General features: G+C 30.9%; 1 protein-coding gene and 1 long non-coding RNA gene across 5 annotated transcripts in view; one reads left to right on the forward strand and one right to left on the reverse strand.

Moving 5' to 3' along the window:
• LOC143248228 (alanine--glyoxylate aminotransferase 2, mitochondrial) overlaps positions 1-13,369 on the forward strand; it is a 29,310-nt gene extending 15,941 nt beyond the window's left edge. The window contains exons 7-13 of the mRNA XM_076496656.1: positions 2,591-2,788; positions 3,482-3,574; positions 5,106-5,178; positions 10,973-11,121; positions 11,650-11,799; positions 12,104-12,202; positions 13,030-13,369. Of these exons, the coding sequence (XP_076352771.1) occupies positions 2,591-2,788; positions 3,482-3,574; positions 5,106-5,178; positions 10,973-11,121; positions 11,650-11,799; positions 12,104-12,202; positions 13,030-13,137 (870 nt within the window). The 3' untranslated portion in view covers positions 13,138-13,369. The remainder of the gene's footprint in view (positions 1-2,590; positions 2,789-3,481; positions 3,575-5,105; positions 5,179-10,972; positions 11,122-11,649; positions 11,800-12,103; positions 12,203-13,029) is intronic.
• Positions 1-18,255, reverse strand: part of LOC143248261 (uncharacterized) — a 53,679-nt gene extending 35,424 nt beyond the window's left edge. For 3 of the 4 annotated variants that reach the window (XR_013026859.1, XR_013026857.1, XR_013026851.1), the window contains exons 1-3: positions 17,934-18,245; positions 5,104-5,300; positions 4,435-4,521 (exon numbers count right to left, since the gene is read on the reverse strand). This is a non-coding gene — a long non-coding RNA (uncharacterized LOC143248261). Of the gene's footprint in view, positions 1-4,434; positions 4,522-5,103; positions 5,301-17,933 lie in introns of all 4 variants that reach the window. The other variant, XR_013026854.1, reaches the window with a different exon arrangement.
• Positions 18,256-19,816: the final 1,561 nt, after the last annotated feature.

Here is a 19,816-nt window from a genome sequence, read left to right on the forward strand (position 1 = left end):
CTAAATAACAATTTTCAATATTTTTAAGTTTATTGTTTTAAATTATAGCTTTTCTACTATTGTTTAACCACATTATCATGAAAATTATAAGACTCGTCATAATAATAAAAGCCAAGTGTTGGTGGTTCAGTCAATTGGTCAGGCTTGATTTCTCCAATTTCAGTTTTTCTCCTACAATACTTCCTCTTTTGATTGCCCATCCTCATTTTGGTTGAATTTAATAACTGAACTACCGTGTTTCTCCGATAATAAGACCTACCCATAAAATAAGACCTAGTGTGATTTTTGGGGATAGTTTTAATATAAGCCCTACCCTTAAAATAAGCCCTAGTTAAGAGTGGCAGGAAGAAGAAAGAAATAAAAAAAATTAATTTATTAATTAGTTTAATAGTTAGTTAATTAGTTTGTTTAAGTATTAATCAGTTAGTTTAATAGTTTAATAATAGTTTATTTTAAATGGTTAGTTTAATAGTTTTACTTTGTAACTTCATTTTTTTAATATATCAAAATAAGACATCCCCCGAAAATAAGCCCTAGTGTCATATTTTGGAGTGAAAATTAATATAAGCCCCGTCTTATTTTCGGAGAAACACGGTAGTTCCTAAATTGCAGCACCTTTTCTGCTATAGACATGCAAGTACATTTGCACCCTATCATCAAAAAAAGTGAAAAATTAGTCAAAAATTGGTACAAATCTATGCTTTGGAATTATCGCAAAAAAGCCTTTGTTAAAACAAACTGAATATACCAACTATATATAGAGAAGAGAATTATTCATAACTGGGTGACACCCCCAATACAACCTGAACATATTTCTGTGCAGCATACAACAGCTGATAACAATTGAAGTTGAGTGAAATATTTAACAAATCTTAATGTGTATTTTGTGTGTTTCTGTATACTGTGTTTTAAATTACTAATTAAACAAAGTTAACCAAGCTATAAATATTCTGTATTCCCGTAAAAACAACTGAAAATAAAAGAAGCTGAAAAGCTGAAATTTGAGAAATCAAGCGTGACCAAATAATTAAGGTCAACTAGGGTAGATGGCTGGAGAAAAAAACTCTACCTTCACAAAGAATGCTAGTCTTTCGAGGGTCAATATAAATTTCTGGTTTAAACTGATCAATAAAGGGAATGATTTTTTGAGGCTGAAGTCCAGCAGTAACTGTCAAGGTTTACTGATGGAATTAATATGTTTTTCAGGAAAAAACTGGTTGTCTCAGGAGACATTGTATCAAATATCAAATCACATGTCTGGTCAGCTTGGCTACTAGACTTAGAATGATATCCAAAAGCAATGGTTAACATCTGTCCTCATACCCATCAGATGCTTTATTTCAAATGACTTCTTCAATTATGTCAATTCTCTATGAGGAGATCTAGTCCTCCATTTAGGAAGTGTACAAAGAGCAGGGACATAATCAACATGAGCTGATGGCTCATACTTAACTTTCTAATACAGTCATTTAGTGCTAAGCCATCAAGCAGGGATAATTGAAGCACCAGTGTATATTTATTTTCTTTCACAGCAATAAGTGCATGCTAATGATCACGTGATATCAATATCCATTTGATAGTATTGCCTTTGGTCTCCCATATGAATCTAAACACAAGCACTGATTGATTTAATTGAGATTGTTTATGTTTGTTTTTTAATTTCTCGCAAAGCTAAACAAGGGCTATCTGTGCTAGCCATCTCTAATATAGCAGTGTAAGATTAGAGGGAAGGCAGCTAGCCATCACCATCCACCACCAACTCTTGGGCTATTCTTCTAACAATGAATAGTGGGATTGACCATCACTTAAAACACCCTCATAGCTGAAAGGGCGAGTACGTTTTGAGATTCGAACCCGTGACCTTCAGATTATAAGTTGAGCATCCTAACCACCTGGCCATGCCAGGCCTTGAATTTAGATAAAGAAGGAAAAACAAAATGGTTTGAAATTAGTAACATGTTGTGCAACCACAGCACTTTATTCCTGAAAAACATGAAGAGCTGAATCCACTATTAAAATCCTAGAAAAAAAGTTTGATTTAGTACTCAAAGAAGGAAAAACTAGTTCTGGACTTTGAAGAGTCTGGAACTGTTGCAGATTCAAGTTCTATTTAGTATAACCCTACACACGAATAAAATGGGAGAAACTTGTAGGTGCCATGATAAAATATTTCATCACTGTGGAGACTTGTTGCCAGAATTTGTCAAGTCCTGTATTAATGTAATTTGAACTGGTTTTGTAAGCTGAAATTATATGATGGCTTAAAAGCATTAATGGAATGCAAATTTTATTTAGACTATATTACTTTATTTTTTTTTAGAACTCATATAGAAATTAGAGGAAAAAGTCAGTAATAATAAAGAAATTTATCTGTTTGAAGTTCGATAGTTCCTTTCATTTCAGGCAGTTAACTAAACTGATAAAGTGATGTGTTTAAAAAACAAAAGCAGAAAATAAATGCATTTTGCTAATAAGTATTATTTTACTATTTCTTATTTATTCTACCAGATAATACTACTGATATAATATTTCTTTTTGTAGTCCTTAATAAAACATGATCATCTTTCACATAAGAACTTTTCTTGGACAGGCCATGAACCCAGACCCTTATAAAGGGCTTTGGGGAGGTTCTCATTGTCGAGACTCACCAGTTCAAACTCAGCGACAATGTAGTTGTGAAGCTAATCAATGCCAGGCAAGTAATCAATATATAGGACAACTACAAGAAATATTCAAATATTCAGTGCCACAAAAGAAAATTGCAGGTTTTTTTGCTGAAAGCATTCAGGTATGTTGTTTTTTATTATAATTACTTATTCAAGGACTACTTTTGAAATAAGTACTTCTTATCATTTTCATATTAATGATATATAAAAGTTTTGTCACTGAAAAGCCTATATCTAAGTTGTTGCATCAAAATCATGCTCGAGATATTCAAAGATAAATTTAAATTTGTTTTATTTTCCACACAGATTTTTCTTATGTACATAAATAAGTAGATGTACATGTATCTATATTTATTAATGCAGGTTTATCTATATAGACACAAATCATAAACAATCACTTTGTATTGATTTTAATACCTACAATAGTGACCTAACTGTGAAAAATGTCTTGAATTATATAAAAACCACTATCAAATATTATATTTCTGGTTTAAAATAATGATATAGAACAAGTAAAACTCATTTTATTCTCAGGATAGAAGTGTAATAGATTAAAAATCTGGAAATTTCAAAACATTAAAATACAAATATACAAAACCTCATGCTTGTTCCTAGAAATAAATAAATAAAAAATTTTTACACCAATTATTTTGCAGTTTTGATGCAGTATAAAAAGTAAGTTTTGTTCTAAAAGAAAAACTATATTATACTTAAAAAGAAAAAAAGTGTTCCATGTAAAGTTTTGTAATTTTATTGGTTTCAAAGTTCAAACACTCGTCTTTATATATGTTGTTTTTCTTGCTATGATTTCTCAGGGTGTTGGTGGTAGTGTGCAGTTTACTAAAGGGTATTTAAAAAAAGCATTTGAGATGGTTCGAGAAAGAGGTGGCCTTTGTGTGTCTGATGAGGTAATAAACATTTCTTTATGATATTAATGATATTTAACCTTTCTTAATATTGAGATTTGCAAGTACCGTATTGATAAACATGCTTTTCTTGAATTATTAGAAATTTGTTATTAATCTAAATTAATTTTAGTGGTGGATTCTTCTAACATTTAGAATCAGGAGAAAACTATGTAACATAAAGAAAATATACCAAGTTAGATGAACAAATACAAATCATAATTAGTAAAACATTTGTGGTAGCTTTTTTTTTTCAATGTTTCTTATTCTATCCATTTCATGGGCATCATTTATGCTAAACTAGTTTTGTATTTAGTATAATATTAATTTTTATTTTGTTTTTAGGAAATTACATGTGGGTTAAATGTTACTTGTGAGAAAAAACTTTGCAAAAAAACAAAACAAACTTAAGTTGAAATCAAAGTCGCTTGTTGTGTGATGACTAACATTGTGCCATTGGGTAAGATGATTCTGAATTGAAAAACCATTACACAATCCTGAATTCCTTAGGAATTGGCCTTTTTCTAATGATATGAGACTTGTAGCATTTGATCAAGATATTTGTGAGAAAAGTTCTGAACAGAAAAATGCAACTGTATTATTTATATAGGTATGTAGCTATATGGACAAATAGATATAATACACGTGAAGCTTACTTCAGCAAATAACTATTATCCTGATCAGGTAAAAACTTTTATTTTAAAAAAATGCAAGTTCTCATCAACCAGGCAGATTTAAAATAAGTAACATCACTTAAGAACATTTTATATTATTTTAGCTTTAAAAGAAAATGGAAATATTTTGTGGATACTTGATTTTTGTAGTCAGATATTAGTTTATATGAATACTAGAGATATACTCACTGGATGATGCTTAATAACCCAATCCAACTGACAATCAGTTTATTCCAGTAGGTAGTGGTCTACAGGAATGTTTTTAGGGATCGGCAGCTGAAAGTAAAGTAATCTACATTACAGATATCTAATAAAGAGTTATTTTAATTCAATAAGAAATTTCTCTCTTTTGTACAAACACAATGTATATGTAACTAAATTAAACAAATTTAAGTTTGTGGTATTATGCTGGAGAGATATAATTTCTCTTTCTTTGTAATTTAGACAATAGGTTTTGACCTTGGACTGATGAGGTGTAATACTCCTCTGAATGTCTAGATGCTACAGAAAAGTTACTGCTACTGAACAACCCTTAGTACTGATGGTGTTTTTTTTAAATATTTTATAAATATTTTAATTCTGTTATTACAATATATAAATGTTTGTAATTTATTTGAAGCATGTACCAACTCTTTTAAATGACTTGCAAAATTAGTAAAGTGTAGTTTTTATTTCATTATGTTTCTTTAATACATATATCTGTATAAAAGTATTCAATATTTCAAACAATACAGTCATGTCACTTTACTTATCCATCCAAATATTTTATTTCAATGTAAAGATACTATAACTCAACATTTACGAGAAAACACATACCATGTTATAGTATATAATATTAATCTGTGGTTTAATACTTACAGGTGCAGACAGGATTTGTCCGAACTGGCACACACTACTGGGGATTCCAGAATCACGATGTTGTTCCTGATATTGGTAATGTTAACACAGAATAATCTGCTGCCCTTGTGATTTACATACAATAACTAATAATGTTGTTCTTGACATCAGTAATTTTCTTACAGGATTTAATTAGTATTTTCCTCATACCTGGAACACTAGACATGAATTAATAATAAGGTTGTACTTGAGATTAGTAACAATTAAAGTAACTTTCAGAATTTCGTTTTAACAAAAAAGCACAGTAATGAGTCTGAATTCACAAACTTTATGTTATGATATTGCATGGTAGTGTATTAATATAAAGTATAAAGAATGACTACTATTACATGTTATTTGAGGTTAAGTTTATTTTTAAAAAATCACTTCAAGTTGCAAAACACCATGATTGATTAGTAACAAAATAGTTTAATTCCATTAAAATCAATGACAATGATGTAGACTACTATAAAAATGTGATAACATAAATTTGAAACAAATATAAAGTTTAGATTAAGGTAAAACCCCATAATCAGAACTAGATCTCAATGTGGAATCTTCAACATGCTATAAGACAATAAAAACAAAATAAATTTTATGATTACAAAGAAACAGTTTGATTATTATAGTATATTTCATGAAACATATACATATGTAAATTTTCTTTTTAACTTAATAAAGGAAAACCTGTTTTGTTTGTTCTTAAGCAAAAAACTAAACCATGGGATATCTGTATTCCGCCCATCACCAAAAACAACCAATTTTTAGCATTATTGGCACTCATTTACCACTAAACCATCAGGGGTAATGAAGAAGTAATGATAGTGTCAGGAACTTACTTTTTAAGTGGTATATATTAAAGTAAATATATGGGTATGTTGGGCTAAAGATTCTTCTACAGTAGGTGGATGTGAATTGTTGGTGATAAATTTGATGACCAATGAACAACATGCACTCTACTTGTTTTAAAATAATGTATTCAAAACAAGTTAAATACATTTACAAAAATTATTTATATTATGTATATCATACTCGCATCTTAAACACTATACTGTTCTCTTCTTCTTGTCAAAAATCTACTTAGGTCTATTCAGTTGCTTTAGAATTCAGTTGACAAGCCACACTATTTTTCTCTATTTTCATCAAATTAGTACCAATGTATAATTCACTAACTTTGGCTCATGAGTTATTGTTTCCTGAACTTATGATGATTATCTTTCTTTTTTTTCATATTTCCAAATAATTGCCTGCTTTTTATCAAAGTCGACACAGGCAGGTTCAACTGCTTTAGAGCATTCTTTGACAAAAGCAAATTATTCTCCTAAAATACCAGAAAACTGATAATCTCACTTTAACATATCGACCACTAGGCTATTCACTCCTATCAGTTAACTTTGTTTTCTAACTTTTCCCTGACCAAAATTGATTATCACTTGGCTTTACTTTTAGCTCTCTTCCTGTTCTCTGGTCACCACTATTTTTATCTCTCTCATTGAAGTGTTCCAGAATTATCTGTAGCCTCAACATCAATAACTTGCAAACACATATTTCAACAATAGTCTGCTCTTAATTCTCTGCTTATAAAAAAAAAAAAAAAAAAAAAAGCAAAAAGAACTAAACATTAATGAAATATTAATTCACAAAATAAATACATTAATACTACCTATGGTAGATAGTCTTTTATATTTAATGTAACCTCCTCATTAAGAGAAATTTTTACAATATTTTTTACTATATACAAAGACTTTTTATTTCATATACCAAGTCTTTTCATATAGTCTACACCAATATTCACAGTTCCTTTGTCTGTCTCTCCTAGCATAGGATTTTCAATAGGGCTTATCCTTGAAGCATCCCTTGTCTTCATCTTGACCTTGTATTGTGTAGAATCTGTCTTTCCTAATTAATCTCTATACTGACTCAATAAATTTGTTTGTCTTTCTTCTTCTTACCAGTCAAATCTTCACTTATGTTGACATCTTTATATGTCTTCTCTGTACTCAGTGTTTTTTAGTCTAGTAGGTACTTCTCTTTTGTGACAGCTGTATCTGCCATGTCCATCTGTACATTGGTACATGCACCCATAGGTCTTCTTTTCTCTCAAAGTACCTCTTTAACAGATTGGTGTAGTAAACCATGGTTGTTCCATCAACTTTCATTTTATAATGTATTCTGTGGACCACTTCCTGTACTGTGAAAGATCCTTTCCACTACTGAGTGAGTTTATTGTTGTCTCTAGGTAGCAGAACTAAAACCTTGTGTCTGACTTTGAATTGTCAGCTCTTGATTGACCTTCTTGTTATAAAAGTGTTTCTAACCGTGTTTAGGTCAGGTTTCCCTAGTAAAACTGTTTTGATAAGTCTGGTTCATTACTCCTTTCCATGCCTCTATTTTGTGACTCTCTTTCCTCTTTGTCCTGTGCTTTACTTCCTCTCAGGTACTTTCTCAAAGTTCCTGTGGTGAAGGACCTTTCTTCTGTACTTCTTTCCAATTTTTACTACCCGATACATTTCTTATCACCAAGTCATATATTGTTTCCTTGATATGCAAGACCTTTATTTTTGCTGTGGAAAACTTTCTCACTATCCCATCAATTAGCACACACTGGCATACTGTGCCTGTTATCTGATCATTGGATACTAGACCGGTTCTTGTTTTTGAACTGCTGCACCTAGTGTCTTGTAGAACATTCACTTTCTTGTCCCCATCATAGCCTTCACATATTGGCTTATTATGTGATGTTGGCACCTCTTTATATTTGTCACACGCTTTGATAATTCTTTGACACTATTGATCCATTTGCTAACTTGAGCTGACCATTAGTCATGTACTGATCCATTATGGCAATGGTTCTTAAAGTGAACCTAATGAGTTGTTATGATTCTTTCTTCTAGCAGTAGCATCCACAGTGATAGTCACTCTTGTTTCTTATCAGCACTATTTTTGTAAATACCTCCAGCTGTTTTAGGTTGAGATTTTGCTATTGCTTGCTGATAATTGATTTGTACTCCTTTGCAATGTGTCCCATTTTTATAATAAACATAGCACCTTTTCTTTTTTCTGTCTGTTAATTTCCTGTTTTCTTTGGCTGACTTCTGTTCCTGGTCAACCATCACTTGTTTTGAATTTAATTAGATATTTTATAACTTTCCAGTTATACTCCCTCCATGGCTTCCATATACTGCTCTGATAGCTTTATCATCTTGTCTAACATCTTTGGTGCTCTCTCATTTAGGAATAGTGTCATGTCCAATGATCACACAATTATGAACTTTTCTCATACTAACAGGTCTGCCAGATGTTCAAAACTATTTTCACACTTTGCCATCTCAGTCTATCTGATGAAGCGTTGCCACAAACTGAAATACAACTTCTCCTGTGCTAGGTTCGACTTCCCTGAACGTCCAGTGAAAACCATCCTGTAATCCTGGCTGTGGCTCTTCAAATGCCATGAACTTAATTTTTAAGTAGTACATATTGAAGTAAGTATATGGGTGTGTTTGGCAAAGGATCCTTTTGCATTGGGTGTCTGGGACTTATTGGCAATAAATTCAATGATAAATGAAAAGCACACCTGCTTATTTTAAAATAATAAATTCAAAACAAGTTAAACCCATATGAAACGTCTGTACATATACCATACTTGTATCTTAAATACTGCACAGTTCTCTTCTTCTAGTCAAAAGTTAACTTAGGCCAATTCTATTGCTTTAGAATCCAGTTGAAAAGCTGAACTATTTTTTCTTTATGTTCTATTTTCATCAAATTTCACTGGCTCATGAGTTACTGCAGTTTTATCCTGAACTTCTGATACTTGTCAGATTTTTCATATTTAGGCCTACTTCCAAAAATTATCTGTTTTTTGTCAAAGTTCACACAGGCCAGTTCAGTTGCTTTAAAATACCCTTTAAAGTAATTCTCCTAAATTGTTAAAAACCTGTTAATCTCACTTTGATATATTAACCATTAAGCAATTCACTCCTAGGATAATTAATTTTACATTTTCTAACTATTCTATAACCAAGACTCTTTCACTTAGCTTTACTTTTGGCTCTCTTTCCACTCTCTAGTCTTTATATCTATCTTGCAGTTATTTTGAAGAAAATTATTTTAAAAGAAATACTTAATCACCAGTGGGGCTAGAAGATTGAAGAATCTTCCTTTACTCTGCACAAGACTTATGAGTTTGTAAGTAGCTCTGGGGCTAGACATTTATATTTTAATTGAATTTGTGATTATAGTGCTATTACAAAACAAATTAATTAAGATGAAAAGTAATAATAAAAATTAAGTGTGTCAGACAGGCAAAAGTGAAGTTGAAACTTCAGCAAATCATGGTGATGGAGAAGAAAGTAAGTCTATTCAGACAAAACATATCAACAAATGAGCCTTGACAAGGCCTAGCTGGGACTGATAAATCCAAATGCCTGAGCTATGATATACAAATTGAATGCCACAGAAAGTTTGGTGTAGGAGTATCTCAAGAAAATTCACTTTCACTAGTTGGAACCAAATGAAACCCAATTAGTACCCAGGTGAACAGTAAAAAAAAGTAAATAAAGAGAATTATGCATATAATACACAATTGTTGTATTTATAAAAAAATTAATAGAGGTTTGTTGGTATGAGTATAATTTTATTGTAATAGGTATCTATACCAGGATTTGAGGGGTACAGCAGTTATATGACAATTAGATGTAAGGGAATTATAGTTCATGGATTTTTTGTAGTATTTGGTAACAAGTTTTGTTATGTGATCTCGTACAGTTGGTAGTGTAATATGTTTTTTGATGAATATACTAATGTGTAGTGTGGGAGTTGGTAGAGTAAACATGTAACTCAGCTTTGTAGTACAAGGAATTGGAATGGTTTCATGTTACAGGTTATCACTGAGCAATAATCCATTATGAGCCTGATTTATGTTTTATAGATTGTATGTTATTATATGTGGTCTGCACCCATGAGTGTAGTGGCTTTTTTTGTGAAGGTAAACTATACTGGTTTTGATTTTTTCAAGTCTTTCTTTTTGTTGACTCCTGAATAAAGTTTCTATTTCATTTTTAATTGAGTTTATTTATTGGATGTCTCTCATCTGCTTGCAACTATTTATATTTTTCACTGAGGTGTTCTAGAAATCTCCATAGCCTTTACATCAGTAACTTACAAATATGACTTCTAAATGCTCTTTTACATATAACAGTTAATATCATGAAAATATGTTTAATACTAGAATTAGTTATATTGTTAATTAATAAACATTTGTTTATTAATTTTGAAATGCTATTACAAATTAAAGTAGCTGCTGAACAGAAAGTTTGAATTATGTCTCACTGTATCTATTATTACTAAAGTAAATGTCATATATGTATTTGATAATTATAGGTATTTTAAATATATCACTATGTGAATCATGGTATCAGTGTCAGCACAAAATCATTCTATTAGTTGGAAGCATCAGAAATAGCCATAGTGGTATTTCTGAATTTTTTTACTAGTATGTTACAACTCATAATACTAAAATATGGGGTGCAAATTCCCGTAACAGATATGACATTTCATAGTTTTGCTCAGAAACAGTAACTATGAAACATTTGTTTTATAGTTCTCATTAGCATAAAACTCTGTTTTTTTATACCATTAATGTTCATATAACAGAATCTTTAGCAGAAAATTGGTACTCTTAGAAGATAATTCTCATTTCTGCATATCCTGTTATTCTATGCTCTTAGTACAAAAATAAAAGACAGATGTTTCCCATACAACTAATGTTAACAAAGAATGTTTATTCCTGTAACAAAACTTGAAATATGTTTCAACTTTTAATGAATAGGATTTTTTTTTTTAATTATAGTAACAATGGCTAAAGGAATAGGAAATGGATATCCTCTAGCAGCTGTTATCACAACACCAGAAATATCAAATACTCTTTCTGAGGCAACTTTCTTCAACACTTTTGGTGGGAATCCAGTTGCCTGTGCAGTTGGATCCACTGTTCTTGATGTAAATTCCTCATGTTGGGTTTTTAAGTCAAAAGTTTTTATGTTATATAGGTGGCTAGAAAGTATTAAGGATTCCTCCTACTGCTAACTTTTTAAAACCATGTCTTTAAACAATGTATTAATTCAAAACTTAAAATTATAACCATTATAAATGGTCATATCAAGTGTAAGAAATGTTGAAACATAATTACTTGGCTTACGATTTGTTTTTATAGCTTTCTTATTTTGGAATGCTTTAAGCATGTGTCTGTGTGTGAATTTAAGTATATATATACATTCAACCTTATAAGTGTTTAGTGTTTCACTTCATGATAGCAATATCAGAATGGCAAAATGTCCTGCTAATGTCAACAATTTAATAAAGTGGGTTCATTTAAACTTTTATTGGTATTGTATATTGCTTTAAAACTTTCCATCTGCATACTATAAATTCTTAATGTGATGTACCCTGGTCCCATCACTCAGCAAATATTTTCCTTAGTATTTTTAAGATAGATATATTTAACTTATTTCTACATCTTGTCCTTAGATCATTGACGAGGAAAAGTACATGGAAAACTGTAACAGAATTGGAACACACCTTCTGAACCAGCTGGCAAAATTAAGAGATGAATATGAAATTGTTGGTGATGTCAGAGGCAAAGGGTTGATGATTGGTGTAGAGCTAGTTGCCAGTAAGGTGAGAAATATTTAAATGTGATGGAACTGAAATAATTTCTATAACTAATGTTATAATGTGCATTATACTTTTGTTACAATGTACACAAATCATCAAAAATCTATTACAGATTTTTTTATCTCCCCAAGATCCTTAACTCTCGTTAAAAATTTATGGTATCTTTGAAAGGACAGAAAATATGTTTTTACATTAGATATAATTCCTTGACTGTATTAGAACAAAACGGTCTAATCTCTAAATTGGTCAAAACATTCTAAATTATTTTATGTTTCTATATCTTATATATCTAAATTTCATCTTCTAGGAATCCAAAAATCCGTTACCAGTACCAGAAGTTAATGATATTTTTGAAGATTGTAAAGAAATGGGTCTTATTGTAGGAAAAGGAGGTACATTTGGAAATGTAAGTATATATAACTAAGGTTTTTAGTATATTGTGAAGATACTATTAGTTTTTTTTTTATTCAGGCCATTTTATACAAAGATAAAACCTTACTGAAGTAACAACAAACTCAGAAAATAGAGGTTTAAACAATCAACTCACACTGTAATCTTCAGTTCCATTCAAAATATGACTGTCATTGACAAAGATTTTGAAATGGATTAAGTAATTTAATATACAAGAAAATGTACTGCATTCCTAGGTCCTAGTTATACTAATCACCTTAATATATAATTGAATGTTACTTTTTTTAAAAAGGTATCAGGAGATAAAGTAAAGGATATCATGATAAATAAAATACTCTTCACTTTTGTTCTTAGTTTTCATAACTTCAGGGATTGATTAGAAACCTATTGAAAGGAAATACAGTGACTGCTTACTTTCATACAAACCTATGTAATTTTCCAACTTTAAATCTGTTTTTTCTTTACTGGGCTACATGCTATTCAATAATACCTAAATATTTGAACTTTCATTCCTCTAAAGATATGCAAAATAAAAACTATTCTTTAATTTGTATTTAATAGATGTCTTAAATTTTTTTGTACATAATTTTAAATATTTAGCATAGTTTCCTTTAGAATCTTCCCCTTTTCCCAAATCCTCCAAATAAGGTATACTCTAGGGTTATTAGATCTGATTTAAGAAGATATTAATAAAAAGTCCAGATTTATAAACCACCATGCTAGAATTTAAGAGAAGCATGACATAAGTAAATGGAACTCATAAATTGTCAGATTTATATTTCTGATTTACAGCTAAAGTTAGTAATCAATTTGTTTATGCAGGTATTTCGCATCAAACCTCCAATGTGTATCACTCAAACTGATGCTGATTTCTGTGTGGCTGTTATGAGGAAGGCACTCTCCAATTATGTTGAAAGAACAAACAACTGAGTTTAATCAAAATATCTTGAATTTTATGTAAGGGAACTCAGGAGATTCTAAGAAGATAAATAGCAACTTTTCATATTGAATTCAAAAATAAATTTTTGTGAATCCTATATAAGCCAACTCAGACATTTGTAAAGTTAAATGAGGTTAAAGCAATTGTAATGCTAGCAGACTGAAAGATACATGCTGAAAAGTTATTATAGAGTAATAAAACAGAAAATGTCTTATCTGTAAATGCAATCATATGGCATTGAAGCAGGCAAAATGGATTTTGTATTCATTTTGAATATGTTTTCTTCTATGCAGTGACAAGATACCTGACAACCAGGTACTAAATACCTAACAGTCATAAAACTTGAATTCTGATTTCTTAAAACAACAATAATGATAATTGCTATTATTAATAATAATAATAATGCTGGTTATTATTTTTTAAAATTAAAATATAATATATATATATATATATATATATAATAATTTATCAAACTAAAAGCTTATCAATATTCATGATTGTGAAATGACTGTTGGTTACCTAGTTTCGCAAAGAATGTTCCGAGCAGCTTGAAACGATCACATACCAGTTCACACTAAACAAGAATGATGATAAATATTTTTTTTGTGCAAATGTTTTATTCTGATCCTTTCAACAAGCATGAATACAAATCAGTCCCATAATGTACTGTTATATATTCTACAAATCAAGTGAGAGATGATCACAATTCATCAACATTCATATTTTTGGACTGATGGGTATTTAGTGTTTGAAAGATTGTACCTAGTTGCTAGATGCTTAACCACTGTGTTCCCCCCAACCATCACATCTCATGGTGTTTATAAAGTTGTTTCTGTAGTATGGACATTTTTCTGCTTAGGTCAATCAGAAGAATTGTATCATTTTTGATTGATTTTCTAAGAAACATGAAATAAGAGCAAGCAGGACTGTAACTAAAAATATATATATACACATGAACTCAAAAGTTGAACAAAGTAAAGATGAAATAGACAGCAACTGCTTTGTTCAGAGGGATCCTGTATAGAAAGTCTCAGAGGCCTGATGTACAAAAGTAGCTCAAATAAAAAAAACGGTTCTTGTTCATCAGGACTCCTCTGCCTAAATCATCTATAAAACTACAGAAAAAACTTAATTTTATGAACAAAGTCGCAAATTATTTTTTTCAACAAACAATATCACGTTTTTGCTAAACTTACAATATAATATTTATAAAACTGTAGTATCTTTAGTGCAAGACAAATTGAAAACTGACATTCTTTAAAAAAAGCTTTTACACCAGGAAAAATATTTTTATTTCTGACATTACCTAAGATGATTTTTGAAGAATCACTAACCATGCAACAAGCTTAGAGCTGAAGGACAAGATTTCAGAATTATTTGACAACAGAATCAATGTTAAACAATAAAAAAGGATTTAATTGTTTATTCTGTGAATTTCACTCGTGGTATAAGCCAGTGACTCACGATCTCTTAGCCCATAACATATTCACAGTATATTTTAGTCTGGTGTTATATATCATGGGTTGCTTTTAAGTTTGTTTGCATTGATTGATGTCTTTCTTTGAAAAAGCCTTATAGGAAAATGTTTTTCATATCAAAAATACTTCTGCGTTTATAGTCTTATTGTTTTCACTTTTAGAGAATCCATCCAACCATTCAAAGTAAATCAAAATTAATTGCATCAATTCATGGAGTTTAAATTGTAATAAAAAAAGGAAAAGTTTTAAAAGAATCAATACACCTAGGTGTGCCTTTTTTCATTCACTTGTTAATATTACAGAAATGATATAAATTTAATGGAAAGATAAAGTTTGCAGAATAAAGATAGCTTACTTAATAATATCAGAGTTAAGTCACTGGAACTAACAGGTTCTAAATTATGGGTTGAAAAAGAGGTATTTAATTGGGTCATATAGCAAGGCAACTAACATACTTATAATACTATACAGTGTTTCCCTTTTATAACAATATCTACATAATGACTGAGACATGAGTTCTCGAACTTTCTGTAAACATCATAGCCAAATGTTTATATTTCTTATTCTTTCTTCTACTTACTTTTTATTACATAACTTAAAAACCAAAACCAAATTCATTGAGGTGATATAGTTTTAAATGGAGTATCTGCTTTTATAAGTATTATTAACTAGTAGTAATTAAAAGAAATCATAACTCTAGTGTAATAGAGGAAGTTAGCTTTCTTACAGAAATTGTTAATTTTACAAAACTTAAGAACAGGGTGAAACAGAAATCACCAGCTGATAATATCATATATAAACAATAAGTATTACAGTTGTAATTACAGTGTATTTAGAACTTGGTTGTAAATACAACCTTCCTATGTACACTGAAACACTGCATTAGTAATAACAAGTAAAAAAAAAACACCTTTTCAAAAAATGAAGGAAATGTAGGAATGGCTAACATCAATCCTCCAAAAACAATGCACAAAAGATAGTATGGATTACATTTGCATCATCTCTACATAATAGAGCATATAACTTAAAATCACTCCTCACACACTTCTTCCAATTAAGCATGGGTTCCACAAACTGCCTGGCTACTCAGATGGGTTGGGAACCCCTAATTTAAGCTACGAGGGTAAGCTTAGGGCCTGAATTTTTTTTTTTAAGAGTGAAAAGAATCATAACTTAAACACTTCATTCAGATAGCACTTGCTACACTTGTAACTAGTTTCCCATTTAAAAAAATAAGTGAGTTTGTAACCTTGAGTTATCACCTGATCTACAACGTTTTCGTACATTAAACACAACTCTATAGCTATCTTTCCCACAGGTGGATCAAGTATTATCTTCGGGGGAAGATAAGGAACAATGAATAGCTAAAGCAAAAAAACATAGACTTTCTTTACCACGTGTTATGTGAAACTGGAAATATCAAATTCAAACAATAAATGTTGAAAAAATGATATAAAAATGAGAAATTAGAAGACACCTGGTATGTCAGCATAACAAATAATTCCAAATTAGTAGTGCTGATTGAGCAATCTATTATGTAAAATTCATTACTGGAAGATGGCCCGGTATGGCTGAGCGTGTTGAGGCATTCGACTCGTAATCTGAGGGTTGCACGTTTTAATCCCGGTTGCACCAAACATGCTCACCCTCCCAGGCATTATAATGTGATGGTCAATCCCACTATTCATTGATACAAAAGTAGCCCAAGAGTTGGCGGTGGATGGTGATGACTAGCTGCCTTCCCTCTAGTCTTACACTGCTAAATTAGGGACTGCTAGCACACATAGCCCTCGAGTAGCTTTGTGCAAAATTAAAAAAAAAAATTATTGAAAGTTAGAACAATAAAACAAAAAATCTGTTAGACCTTGTTTATGGGATACATTTGATTCAACTTAATTGTTTTAGTACTTCACTAGTAGCTTAGTGTTAACTTTATGGACTTACAACACTAAAACTCAGAGTTTGATTGCCCACACAATGCCCATTGTGTAGCTTTGTACTAAAATGGCTACATAAAAATATTAGAACATCCAGCCCCCTAGTGGCAGGGTGGAATGTCTGCAGATTTATACGACTAGAAACTGGGTTTTGATACCCATGGTGAACAGACTGCAGATAACCCTTTGAGCATAATAAAAAAAACAAATATCTTCCAGACTGGGAATTATTGGCTGTATAAAGATGTAATTAGTACGATTATAATTTCTTATGTTTAGCGGCTTACAAATGTTCCTGCAGTAATTTAGCTTGAAAAATAATAAAGTTTTCAATAATAATAAAAAAAAAACTATTTGAAAAGCTGGTAGCTAAAGAGATTATGGCCTTTATTTTTGGCCTACTAGGTGGTGGAAATTCCTCTCATGTGTGGTTTGTATAAGTACCTCACATATAAACTATGATTACAAACTTGCATATGTATCCAAGATGTGAACAATTTTTAAGTGTTTAATTTATTTGTATTCATTAACTTTCGTTTTTTTGCAGATTGAGTGTTATAGGCTACCAAATTACTTGTCATTCCCACAGTATACAATTTTAGTCTTGTATGTGTACAATGCCATTACATTCTTAACAACCATTTTAAAATGCTGTGCACTAAGTATATGCAATATATAAGGATTGAATATGCCTTTGTTTTTTAAATGAATATAGTAGTGTACTATAGCTTGGTTTGAATTTTGCGCAAAGCTACTCAAGGGCTATCTGCGTTAGCTGTCCCTAACTTAGCAGTGTAAGACTAGAGGGAAGGCAGTTAATCATCACCGCCCACCACTGACTCCTGGACTACTCTTTTACCAACAAATAGTAGAATTGACCATTACATTATAACGCCCTCGCGGATAAAAGGGCGAGCATATTTGGTGTGACTGGGATTCGAACCCGCGACCCTCGAATTACGATTCGAATACCTTAACCACCTGGCCATACCAGGCCAGTGTACCATGAAACCAAAGTTCACATTCAGTGTAAAATATTTTTCAATTCATAGATATGTATAATTGACGTAAGTGGTATATTGACGTAGTTGTTTTATCAATATACTATAGACATTATAAAACTATATTCAAATTACATTATATATGCTACTTTTGAATAGTTTCCAAAGCAGAAGTAGATTATACAGTGTGATCCAAAATTATACTTATTTTAAATTATAATAGTATACTCAACTAAGGAAATAAAAACATGCAACTTTCGACATTTTGTAACCCAACTCAAAACAATTTTTATTGAGATATAAAGATATTTTTATGAGTGCACAATTAGTATCTTTCAGCATGTCTAACTGATATTCAATTTCAACTCACGTTCGCTACAACGTGGCCACAATTGGTGGCGATGGCGTCTGTTATCCTGGTGTTTATCTCCGTGATATTTACTTTAGGTGCGCAATACATGATACCCTTAACATATCTTCACAGTTCTTTGCTGTACTGGCATCTGTAGTAACGCTGCACCATAGTTACTGATTTTGATTTTGTACGCCAAATGACGCATTGAACCTTTTGTTGCTATCTTACTGGCAACACTCCTCACTGGAATTAAAACAAACATGACAATTAAAACTGTTTAAGTTAGGTTACAGCCTGAAAGTAATGGCGTACCAAGATTTTCAACTCAGGGGGACAGAAAATTCTAAGAGGGCCAATAAATTAAAAAGATGAAATTAATCTAAAGTTTTAATAAAATGATCATTAAAACAAGTTAAATGAAATGTAAGTGTTTATTGAAGTTTTATTTTTTATTAAATCACATAAAACGAGTTTATTATATATAAAAGCTGAAAAATAATGTTTGATCAATATGCCTAGATTTTGTTAGGATATTTAAAACTGTATGGTTGTATTCCCTTAGTTATTAAATTTTAAAATAGGAATGATAATTTTGAGCCACCCTTTGTATACGCACATTTATACCAGTAATTTGACTAAACATCACGCATTACTCAGCATTATACATAAAATGCCTTCATGTAATAGAAGTAATCTATAGAAATTGATTTATTTAATATTTAAAAATATATAGCTAAATAATAAGTTTAGACAGAATTATCAATCTCAGATTTACACAATGAATACACTCCTGTTTTTACTGTAGTTAGATAAAATAAAAACCAAGATTTGGTGGTGTAGAAAGTAGTGGGCTCGGGCCTCCCACTTTTCAATGTGTTCCAATGAAAAATACATCAAAATTAGAAAAATTACTCTCAGGTAAACCAGTGGAATTTATAAAATTTAATACATAATTCAAGAGCACTAAGACGAGCTGTGAATCTAGGCCTTAATGGGATGGACCTGTGGTGCACGTATCTTCGTTTTGCTCCGTAAAATAAACCTTGTGCCTTCCACTTTTATTTTGCTTCCTACACTTTGAGATTATTCAACATGTCAGTAAAATAAATTATTCCAGTGAAGTACGCTATCACAATATCAAATACAGATTTTTGTCTGCATATAAACATTTTGGAAACACCATACAATTTTACAGTTTTTCAAAAGAAGCTGTAATTGACAGTAATTAGATATAAAAAAAATATGTATAAATCGCTCATTTTATTACTATTTACATATGTTTTTATTTGTTGAGTTTTTACTTTATAACATTTCGTGTGTGGGGGTGTGTTATTTCTTGAAATCCCTGCGGATGCTCACGTAGAATGTGCACGATTAAAAACAGTAAATTAATACTAAAAATTTCTATATTGGTTTTCCCTTTTAAAAACGTGATGATTTTCCATAATCTTTTCATTTTTTTCACATACATGGCTTCTCTGGCCTTCACGTTCCAATGCACCCAGGGATCAATAATTAATTTCAGGTAGAAAATCCAGAAGGTAAAATCGTTGCATCTAATGACGCATTGGATTTACAAAATTGCTCACTTTATCAGACCGCTTCCCATTAACTCAGTAAAAACATTCAGGGCTTATGATTCAAGATTAAGCCCCTGTAGCGAACAAAGCACAAACTGCCTACTGTGGAATTTTGAGCAAAAGCAGCAGCAAAGACTTGTTATATTTTGTTATATTCAGGCGTTTAGATGCGCTTATTACAGAGTCGCAAAACTGTTTAATTATTGTGCGTAGCTCAGTAGCTGACCTTTAATTTGATAACAAGAATCATATATTTTTTTCTTAAAACCAACAAATTTTTCTTGTTGATGGTGACGCATTATTTCTTTGTTTGTTCAT

The sequence above is a fragment of the Tachypleus tridentatus genome, chromosome 1 (genome assembly GCF_004210375.1).
Source record: "Tachypleus tridentatus isolate NWPU-2018 chromosome 1, ASM421037v1, whole genome shotgun sequence".
Classification (NCBI taxonomy): Eukaryota; Metazoa; Arthropoda; class Merostomata; order Xiphosura; family Limulidae; genus Tachypleus; species Tachypleus tridentatus.